The sequence below is a fragment of the Dreissena polymorpha genome, chromosome 1 (assembly GCF_020536995.1).
Source record: "Dreissena polymorpha isolate Duluth1 chromosome 1, UMN_Dpol_1.0, whole genome shotgun sequence".
NCBI lineage: Eukaryota > Metazoa > Mollusca > Bivalvia > Myida > Dreissenidae > Dreissena > Dreissena polymorpha.
Genome location: NC_068355.1, coordinates 117063292 through 117075136, shown reverse-complemented (window position 1 = coordinate 117075136; position 11845 = coordinate 117063292). Strand labels below are relative to the sequence as shown.

The 11845-nt window shown below is 36.0% G+C and overlaps 1 protein-coding gene and 1 long non-coding RNA gene across 2 annotated transcripts; both read right to left on the bottom strand.

Moving 5' to 3' along the window:
• Positions 1-2589: 2589 nt before the first annotated feature.
• On the bottom strand, positions 2590-5636 carry LOC127846409 (zinc finger protein 862-like). The gene is made up of 2 exons (XM_052377636.1): positions 4852-5636; positions 2590-4644 (listed from the first exon to the last, which is right to left on the bottom strand). The coding sequence occupies exons 1-2, from the start codon at positions 5098-5100 to the stop codon at positions 2770-2772; spliced, it is 2124 nt and encodes a 707-aa protein (XP_052233596.1). The 5' UTR covers positions 5101-5636; the 3' UTR covers positions 2590-2769.
• A 3992-nt stretch (positions 5637-9628) lies between these two features.
• Positions 9629-11565, bottom strand: LOC127846829 (uncharacterized). Its single transcript, XR_008033689.1, has 3 exons — positions 11465-11565; positions 10314-10414; positions 9629-9941 (listed from the first exon to the last, which is right to left on the bottom strand). It is a non-coding gene; the product is annotated as an uncharacterized LOC127846829 (long non-coding RNA).
• Between the last annotated feature and the right edge of the window lie 280 nt (positions 11566-11845).

The following is an 11845-nucleotide window of genomic DNA, read 5'->3' as shown; positions in this document are numbered from 1 at the left end:
ATCTGTTGTTGCGACAAATGCAGACACTGTATATTCATATTATTACATGTACTTTTTGAAGGTAAATAACTTGCTTTAATATTCACAAGTTTTAACACATCGCGAATTACTAATTACTAAGGGTATTTTATTGGTGGACACATTGTGTTGAAGTAATGAATATACACATTGCTGCGTTGCCGGTGTTTAGGCTCTACTATGCTCATCATATGTTATAATTTTTAGCTCAGCTATTTTCGGAGAACACCCGAGGTATTGTCATAGCCAGCTCGTCGTGTATTCCGCCGTCTGCGTCGTGCTAACCTTAACATTGTGTTAACCTTTTGAACATAGGTTCTAAAATGGAATTGCTTCCATCTACAACATTGAAACTTCATATGTACACCCATTTGTGGTCACTAGGTCAAAGGTCAAGGTCACTGTGAAAAGAAATATTCTGACAAGCTTTCATTTATTCAAAACTGCACCTGCAGAAGAGCGTTGGCACCCGTTATGCAGTGCTCTTGTTTGTTCAACTAGCCATTTAATTTCAGCCTTGGTTTCCCTTTTTTCTGTTCCAATACCTCAATAATTCTATCTATAACAAGTCCTCCCATTGCAATTTCTTCTAATGAATTTTTCAAAGCCTCTTTTTATGTCCCCCACCACTATAGTGGGGGACATATTGTTTTTGCCCTGTCTGTTGGTTGGTTGGTTTGTTTGCTCCAACTTATACATTTTGTCATAACTTTTGCAATATTGAAGATAGAACCTCATATTTGGCATGCATGTGTATCTCATGGAGCTGCACATTTTGAGTCGTGAAAGGTCAAGGTCATCCTTCAAGGTCAAAGGTCAAATATATAGCTTCAAAGCGGCGCAAAAGGGGACATAGTGCTTCTTGAAGTGTATAAACAGTTTCCATAAAAGAACTCTTTGGAGCCAAATCAATGCTATCAACTTTTCTCTTTTTAGTCTTGCCAGCCTGCCGAAATGAGGCTCGTTCTGATCTAAATTTAGTCAAATGTTCAGCATGGCCAGGCTTCACTTTGTTTTTATGCCCCCAGATTGAATGATCGGGGGTATATGGTTTTTGACCTGTCTGTCTGTCTTTTTATGTGTGTGTCTGTCATTGTATGTGTGTGTCTGTCTGTCCTAAAAGTTAACCTTGGTCATAACTTTTGCAATATTGAAGATAGCTACTTGCTATTTGGCATGCATGTGTATCGCATGGAGCTGCACATTTGGAGTGGTGAAAGGTCAAGGTCATCCTTCAAGGTCAAATGTCAAATATATGGCTTCAAAGCGCATTATGGGGGCATTGTGTTTCACAAACACAGCTCTTGTTACTTAATGATCTGTACTCTGAATATATTTTGTCAACCTTTGATGTATATGCATTACGAGCCACTTTCTAACATGATTCATCTTTATTTTCAAAATAACTTAGTGCACTAGAGATGCCTTCATTTTGCATTATATTCAATGAGTTCACCTTTTGTAACTATGGTTACCTTATTATATATTACACCATTTACATAACCGAATAAGCAATTTTTCAATTTCTCTGTTTAAATTGACATTTTAATATGGGCATTTTTCACTGTTGAGTTGAGCTGAAAAGAGTTAATAGGTCAAAAGAGTAAGTTAAAATGTGGTAATTAACAGACCAATTATCTGCAACTCATTTTGTTACCAGTTGTTTATAAAATATATATTATGTTCGATATTTTACATGACTGTACAGTCCTCTGAGCCGAGCAGAGAGAGAGAGCGATATCGCTGTACATGATACAAATTTGATAAGTGTCGACTGATCCAAAGGAAAAACAACAACATTTGTTTGAGGGGAAAATATTATGTTTTGGGGAAAAATGATATTCTTGGAGGGGAAATTGTATTTTGAAGGGAAAAAATTCTGGTAGGGTAAAATGCCGACTACTTTCTTAGTAAAAAAAACCCTGACTTCTGATACACTTCGTGAACTTTACGGGTGAGGGTCGAAATTCACAGTATTGTCAAATTCAAATATGCTTAATGTTCGTGAACTTATTGATCACTTGGAAGTTTCTTAAATAACAGAAGACTCTGTATAGTATCTGTTTGACAGAAGCTATCATTAAAATCTTTAACAGGCTCTTGCTCGCTGTCAGGCTCTGGAACTTGTTCACTATCACTTGAGATTACCTGCATGTTAGTAAAATGACAAGGCCCTGTTAGTTATGCATGCAATACCAAAGTCCCCTACCAGTGCACTGTCTTTAAATACATGGAGATGCAATGATGTCATATGAACTGTCAATTTTGGTTAGCCAAGAAAATTGCCCAAAATGAATAAATCAAAGTCTAAAGTTGGTTTAATGCCATGGCCAAAATTATATAGTATGGCCCTGTTTTCTGAAAACAAAAACAAAATAATCCCGAGCCACCTTGTAGCTTCCTTTTCTTAAAAGCCTAAATGTATGCGTTCACTTATGAACAATACATGATAGGCGCCATTCAGCTGTCAAACAAAATAAGTTTCTGTTCAGTAAATACACATAGTCAAAATAAATACACACTGAAATACTGTGATTTACGTTAAAATGAGAATTCCCTACAGGGCTTGAATTACTTTTTTTTTTCAACTCGCAAAAAATTGCTAGTTGTTAATATTTCAACTCGCATTTTTTATTTCCAACTCGCAATACAAGTTTTCTTTTTTTATTTTAACTAAAAACTTCAAAGCAACATTGTAACACAATTGAGTGTAAAGAGTATTTTTTTTTATATCAGTTATATCATCCAAAGTTAATGCCTCGGTCCATATGGGGCGACATCTGGCCTTTTGCTACTGTTGCCACTGATCCACCACCTATTCACAGCTCTGCGTGGCTGGAACCCCTCATTATCTCTGATAGAGATTCGCATTAATTGGTCCATCCTTTCAGTGCTTAGTGAACATCGCCAATCACTTTTTATCCTTTTCATAACAGAAAAGCATCTTTCACACTCAGCATTGCTGAGGGGGTAGAGACCAATCAGATGAATCAGCAAAAGAATGTTGGAGAACTCTTTCCTGTCAACATCTTCTCGGCTAATACGCTTGTATATACTGAGAGGATTTTTGCCAGTAAAGTGTTGGTTTCTTGAAATGTATAATTTTAAATATTTCCATTCATTGAGTACTTGATTTTCATCAACACCTGCATTGAGCATTGGTTCTCTAAAATGGTTAAGTAGAATGCCAATTTCACCATTCCCATATATATTCAAGGCTTCTCCTTGCTGATCATCTGGCCAGTTTTTGGGATCAAAGACGTGACACGAGACAAACATCTCATCTGTGTTCAAGTTTCCTAACCTTACATTTATACAATCAGTAACAGAGAGCACTAGTCTTTGTTTTTCATTGTTTAGAGATACATCATCAACCACATTGTGCAATGTTTCACCCTCATACACATTACCAACTAGTTTATTTCTAAATGACTGTATGTTCTCTCCATCATTCTGACCTAAATCATGAAGGCTTTCATTAGCACTCTGGACTTTAGTTAAAGCACTTGAAAGGACCAAGTCTTCTCTTTGAAACTGCAAGGAAACTGCAGAGATAGTACCAAGTAAATCTTTCATAAAGTGGATATACCAAAGAAATTTGAACTGCATCATCTTTTTTAATATTCCTTTTGCTTTAGCCCTATACTCAGAACCATTAGAATGGTCCTCAGCATAATTCATCATATGCATGACAAGCACCTTCCAGTTTTTTATCAATTTACTAATTGCTCTTAGCTTGTGGTCTACCCATCGTGTCCCATTGCATCTTTCTGGTTTGGTAAAGTGGGTATCCATGACTTCTGCTATCTCTGCAGCTTCCTTGCAGCGCTTTGATGACCCTCTGTAGAAATAAAATATACTGGTCAACACATCAACAACAGTTTGAAGGTATTCCTGCTTAAAGCAGTCTTTCAGAGCAAGCTCTAGACGATGAGCAATACACCATATTGCTAGGATCCAAGGCGCATTTCCTGTTTCACGAATGTTCTGAATAACACCATTTCTACCACCCATCATAACTGACGCACCATCTGAACACATAGCAATTGTTTTATTTTTATAGTCTGGCATCTCAAACTCATCAAAAGCAGCATCAATAGCTTTCAGGATACCGTCTGCTTTCGTATTTTCAGGCTCAACCAGTTTTAAAAAGAAATTTCTTGGTTCAAAGTCATCAATAGCACGTACTAGAATGCACTCTTTTTCAGAATTTGAGTTGTCTGTTGTACCGTCACAATATATGCTTAGAAATGGAGAGTCATGTAAGATTTTCTTAAGATCATCAAAGTAGCAACCAGCAATGTGCGTAATAAACTCAACACACGCCTTGTCATTTATGTATGTATCACCGAGATCAATGCCATTTTCATTTTGCAACTTACACAGCTCAGCAAAATCAGTAAATGGTTTGGCATGTGAAGCTATAAAATAAGCCGTCCTAAAAAGTTTATCCAACTTATCTTGCGCTTTCTCATCTAATTTCATTAAACTTTGCTGAATCGGTGTGGGTTTATTGGCTGTTTTCTTCTGAGCTGCAGCCTTGATATCAACTGCTCTCTTGTGACAGTCAGACTCCTTGTGGAATTTCACAGATTCTTTCTTTATGGAGGTACAGCCAGTAACAAACTGAAATATAAAAAGGGATAAAAGTGAGTGTTGAGAAAAAAATCCATGTGATACAAATAGGCAAATTAAGTCTACCATGATTAGACAGCTCCTGTAGGAGTATTTGTCTATTCAGGGTACACTTCATTTGCGAATGAAGACTCAAGGTGTCACTGGCCAAACATCAATCAAATAAATGATAAAAATTTGCGGATGAAAATTACTTACTGACGAAGTTTGGTCAGCTCTGTGTTCCACACATATTTCGCAGAACATCTTACACACATTGCCGTCTTGGTCTCTCTCCGTGTTCAAAGTTATTTTTAGCTCGTCTTCCCATTTCTTAACTGTTTTGGGACTGGGATTAGTTCTTCGGCATTTCTTTTTATCTGGTTCGGCCTCGGCTTTTTTGTCTTCCACAGAGGAGACGGAGGAATTCGCCACAAAAAAGCTAGTTATTTTTTTAGTAGACGACATTTTTGAGTTTTTAAATCGTCTGCTAAACGTGTTCCGTCTATTTATAAGAATGAGGAATTAACGAAATGAGCTTCGTTTTAAAAAAAACTTCATACTGAATAACTATCGCCAATTTTCACTTAAGAAGGGAATAACATACTTTCAATTGCAATAATATAATTTTCAATGTTCTTTACTAACTATATCGGCAGAAAGATACAGTGCAGAGCGTAAATATATTTTAAAAAATATTTCGTAAAATTATTTCTGCTAGAACGGAAGTAACCGCTGAAATACATTATGCAAATTAGGGTAATTCCAATTTTCAGATCTATTTTTAGATCGAAACTAGACGGGGTTTAATTATTTTCGTACTTGGTCGGAAGACTTTCGATCGGCGAACAAATCTTGTATTTAATCCAAGATCTTTAAGCACCTTGTTTGTTTTTTCCCCAACTCGCAAAAAATGGCGAGTATCTAAATGTTGCACTCGCATTTTAGACGTGTTTTTTAAAATGTACTCGCAAATGGCCTGTTTGCGAGTGCTTAATTCGAGCCCTGCCCTAGCGTATTAATAGAATCGGAGTTTTAATTTGCAGACTGCGTTGTAAAAAACAACTTACCTCCAATTTCATAAATCTTAGCAGAATAAACTTTTCCTTGGAATTTCACCTGCACCAAGTCGCCGATCACATACTCGTTCACCTCTTTTCTAGGCGATAAAATGCTTCTTTAACCTACAACTGAACATGATGAGTCCTCCCAATATAGGATCGCGTACATGTTTGTTGTTTTTGTTTTGCAGTTCGGATGTCAAAGTTCGGGCTCTCGCTGTATTTATAAAAAAAACTTTTTCGACCAATCAAATCAACGTTTTTCGATTGGCGATGATCGGAACTTTATGATAACAAGTTTAAAAATAGTATTAAATTTATATTGATAAACCACATCCTTTATAAAAAATAACCATATTTATGAAATAAAAAGCAAAAAATATATTATTATAAATATTTTAATTTATTGAAAAAAGATGGCCAGCGTACCTGCCAATCTGATGAGTATCGGAATTATTTTCAACCAATAGTACAGGCACGTTTGCTTTCGGACATTTCCGTTAAATGGTTAGACATAAGTCCAACTAATATGGTCTATCATCGGTTTTTATAAATGTTCATTATTATTTTGTTATTATGTGGGTCACTTAATGCGTTGGTACATATTTCACAATTATATCATTTTATATCATTGTGAAACCAACGAAAACAAGCAGCAAAACGCAAATTCGACGGAGGGAGTCTGTAGAACTTTTACTTTACCAATTGACATTATTAATTTCCAAGCATCTCCGAAATTATAACCATTTGCGATTGATAACATCTTTTTTAAAAACCTTTATTCGTTACATAAATCACTTTTATTTTAATTTTTAATTCGAATTTCTTAAAACGACTCAATATATCAACTTATATTTTATATGATGTTGTTTTATTAAAATATCACTAATACCATAAGTTGTTTGACTTAAATGGGTAAGCTTTGATTCATCAAATACTTTGATATGGTTAGACTTAAACAAAGAATTCACTTAGCGACATAAGTATTAGTATCATCACTTTTACATCGATATTGATTGTATATCATCAAATTCTGAGATAAGCATAACTATGCAATATAACGTAAAGTAAGACGCTGCATCATGATTTAATAACTATGATAAATATAAAACAACCCATTCAGTGAGAGGTAACTTGTAATAATATTGTATCATTAACAATACTCAAATGAAAAATCTCTCCAAAACATGTATCACACCAACACACCCGCATTTTGCACAGCACCTCGAACAACACTTGCACAGATTACACTCACATACATTACATGTTTTCAAAATGCAACCTTCCATGACACATAACACACTTTCATCCAACTCTTTGGTCAACAATGTTTTTAATACAGACCGCCTCAAGCACTCAACTCTCTTAAAGTTTCGTCTCTCTCATTCCACTGTTCCCCACTAACGAACGGCCATACGGATAGGCAACTACAAACCTCCTGCAAGTACAACAGATGACTTTGTGGTGCACCCCAGTGGACGACTAGACGTATATCCGAAATGTCAATGAATCTGAAAAAGAACCAGATGTAAGATTTGTATTTTAAATAAGAACAGTATGTCCACGTTATCGACACATAATTAAATAAATTAATCAATGAATAAATACACATTTCTCTGTACCCAACGAATTATCGCTCTGTACCCAATGAATGAATCTATAACTTTATAATTAATACCATAAATGAAGAGACTTCGATAATCATATAGGTTCATGTATTCAAATGTATCAAATCACCCGGGGACTCCAGTTGCTCTGGATGCCATACTATCTAGATCAGACCAACACGTTTCGTCAATCTATGTACAGAAAGCTCGACGATTAAGTCACATTGAAGGGGTAATAATTGTCCAGTAACTTACCCCCGTTCTCACATAGCTGCGACTTTACGACGGTCATCCCGATCAAGCCACGATCTAAAAAAAGGATCGATGCCAATCGGAGTCTAAATCAAGCAATTTGGAAAATTATGGTCTTCATTTCGACCGTTCTACGATGCCCCTACGTCAAATGCTTACTGCATTCACTGCCGCGACATTCAAGATCATACTACGACGCTACGCAGAGCTTTTACTGCGCTTTTACTACGATCATGAAGATCTCTCCCCGATGCTTCCGCGCTGCCTGTACGATTACGGCGCTTCTACTATGCTCTTTTTACGACTTGACACCGATTCTTGTTGGCCACGATCCCGCTACGCTTGTTTTTAGCATGATCAAAATAAGCGTTGCGAGAGCGTAGAGCTCTCCGATCATGAAGACTCTACCGCGACCATACTACGCTTTTGAAGACTCCACTACGTTTCTCCTGCGATTCGTCACGATCAGCCACGTTTTCGGCCATGCTTTGATCATAGTAGAAGCGGCGTCTATGTGTAAATGGGGGGTTACCCACAACCCAAATGCTACAGTCTCCACCACAATCTTAACACTCTCTTCCCCGAAAAACTCGTTGAGGATTCGTTCCTTGGACAAGTTTGTGGTCCAGGCATGGAACATCTCTACAACACGATGTTCCACCGATCTGTCCCCATCAACATACGCCTGATCACCTAATTTGCTAACAAGCCACGACCAGATGTTGTAAACCAATTTGTAGGACCTACACATTAAGTGGTTTTCATACATGTTCATTATTCATATAATTTAAAGCGGTTGATGATGAAAATAAACAATACATATAATTAATTAATATATATATTTATACATGTACAATATGCAATACATCGGGGGTATTTTTACCTGCAAAATATAATCGTTTTATCAAGCTTGGTTGGCGCCGACTTTATCCAATCTAACAACCAGGCAAGCTCCTCCTCATACTCCTCTGACACAGCCTCTTTACAAACAAATCCGATGTTAGGCCTGATACGAGAAACCCGTCTGTAGATCTGCCGTGGAATCATATGGAATTCTATGGAAATCGTAAGATGGAATTCCGTGGAGTATTGGCACTAACTTTCCATCCGATTCCATGCAATCAATGGAAAAGTGAAAAAAAACAGAAGGGGGACTTGATATGGGATGGAATTCCATAGAATTCCGTGGCATTCCATATAATGCCGTGGAATTCCATAGAATGCCGTGGAATTCCATAGAATGCCGTGGAATTCCATGGAACGCCATGGAATTCCATGGAACGCCGTGGAATTCCATGGAACACCGTGGAATTCCATGGAACGCCGTGGAATTCCATAGAATGCCGTGGAATTCCATAGAATGCCGTGGAATTCCATGAAAAGCTATGGAATTTAATAAAAAGCTGGAATAAAATAGAAATAAAAACAGATTATAGATCAAAGGCATTTTATTGATTTTGAAAAACAAATGTGAATGTAACTAAAGGTTTCATCATAGAAGTTAAGCAAGAACAAGATCTGGCATCAATCATTAACCACACACATGCAGTCACAGTACATATTCAAAAATGAGTGGTTTTACATTTTCATAAAGTACCAACTCTCTTAACCACAGGCATGCATGCACACATTCAAAAACACATCCATAAACATGCACGCATATACAGGTGAGAACAGAAAAACTTATAAAAGGCACAATATAAAACATAGAAGTAGAATTTTACATTTCTCTTATGACAAGTATACTTCCTTTCTCACATATGTTCATAAACACACACAATTACATGCACACACACATCACACACAATTGTTCTAGAGTTTTTTCTCATAAATTTTAACGTTCAACAACTGTTCCTTATTAATTCTAGAACACTTTCAGTACGATAACAGAAGTTCAGTTCTAGTTGATGTGTTCCAGTACAATTCTAGAAAAGTTCCGAAGGTTAACTTCAAATATTTAAGTCTGAAACCAACTTTCTAGAAAACAAATTCCCATGCAGACAGCCAGTATTCAAGTACTGAGCATAGTTAATAATAATACTGTTGTAAATTTGTTATTTATAATACTATGCTCAGTACTGTTGAACACGGACTTAATTCAATTATCCAAGTTTCAAATTCCTAAATTAAAAAAAACAACAAATAAATTAAGACAAAAAACAAACACAAAATACAATTCACAAAATAAATAACTGGTCTTTTTTTTACAAGAAGTAACCAAAATAAAACATGTCACCAGCCACAGACTGCCAGGCTTAACACAGAGGCTAAAAATGTTTGTCCAAGTCTTCCACTGCCATTTTCCTTTTCTTCTGAGAATATTGAACACCAGTCACTGCCTTCGGGTCCTTTTTGGTATGAGGTACATTGTATACTGCTCACATGTGCTCTACAGAATAAAAAATCATAAAAATGTCTAAAGCAAAGAGTTATTTACATTCAAACTATAACAAGAGATTGCAAAGCAATATGGTCCCCTACCTGTTAAACTTCACTATTTTAAGTTTGTTAAATATATTTGTTGCCATAGCAACCAGAATTCTTGCATTATAAACAACATGAAATGACGTGCAAAATGTCCTTATTGTCATCTGTTCATGTTTCAAGTTTCATGAAAAAATACTTAGAACTTTTAAAGTTATCCCAGGATCCAGAAAAGTGTAAATGACTTAGACTAATATATTGAATTCCAAAAAGACAAAATACTTTCAGGTGGTTAACATTAAATAACTTATCTAGCCCAGGGCATGACAATATTTACCATGAATTTGTAGCCCTGTAAGTCCTCTAGGTAAATGCGCTTAAAGAGCCGCTTTGCTGTTGGATTATTTCCCTGCCAAACTCTGCAGTATCTTCCATCAACTGGTCAATGGTAATTAAAGCACATAATGAAAATGTATAGGGAACGTAATTCATGAATTGTTTTAAATATTAAGTTGTTAAATGGTCTTTAGAAAGAGAACTAAAAACGAAGTGAATACATCGCAAAGCACTAAGCATAACTTAATTTGTTGGTATGATTAGTACAAATTTATTATTGCTATAATTAGAATGATGTGTAATTCTATTGGTATGAAAATGCACACTCAGATACCTAAAAACCAATTCCATTGGTTTAATTTTTTATTTACAAGCAAATACGTTGAATTGATATCCCCCGCCAACATGCTTCTGGACACATAAGTATTATATTTGACACTCAAACAAGCATTTTTTAAAGATACAAAGGGCCATAACGCCGTTTTTAACAGATGGTGTACAATTCCATTTGGCGTGCATCATCCTCTTATCCATATATATACTCGAACCAGGTTTCAATGAAATCCGCCAAAGCACTTCCATGGTATGGCCTTGGACACACAAAAAGCATTTTTTCAAGATACAAAGGGCCATAACTCTGTTATTAACTTATGGTGTACAATGCCATTTGGCATGCATCGTCCTCTTATCCATATACATACTCATACCAAGTTTCAGTGAAATCTGCCAAAGCACTTCCAAGATATGACTACGGACGGATGGAAAGACGGACAGACGGAAGGATGGAAGGACGAACAGACAACGCCAAAATAATATCCCTCCGCCTAAGGCGGGGGATAATAATAAACATTAACACCATTAATGAGCATTGAGTGCTCAACATGCACAGTAAAAAACTTCCTTAGCCTGCAGTTCCATAACCTTGCATGAGAAAATTCCGATACTACATTCAATGTTATTAATTTCTCCACATAGGTCTTATTACTTCCTTTTTCAACCTGCAAACTCCACTAAGTGAAAATTTGGGTGACAGCTGCTTTTAAACTAATATTTGCCATACTAAAACCTCAAATTTCACATAAAAAGGTCTACAATAATGTCATAAGAAGATTAAATTTAAAGGAATATTTAGAAATAATAAAAATCACAAACCTTCAGTTGTTGTTCTATTCCTAGACAGACTGCTCAAACACTGTATGCATCACTCTTTAGCAATATTTCATGTCACTTTCCAAATGATATCAATACATAAGTATTTTAAGAAAGTGTTTTTAATGGAAAAACTAATGAACTCTTCTGTTTGTTAAATGTCTTTAACTTTATTTTAACAAGTTAAACCAGTACATTGTCCACCATGTTTCATGTTTCAATCTAACAGGTAAACTTTCTGTATTTGAATTCAGCCAATTAGAAAAGGCTGTTATATCTTATAGCCAATAGATTTGCAGCAAACATACCCAACATCTGATGTACAACACATGCTTGGCTTATCAGATAGATTGTTATTTGACAACCTGGACTGGCTGAGTTTGA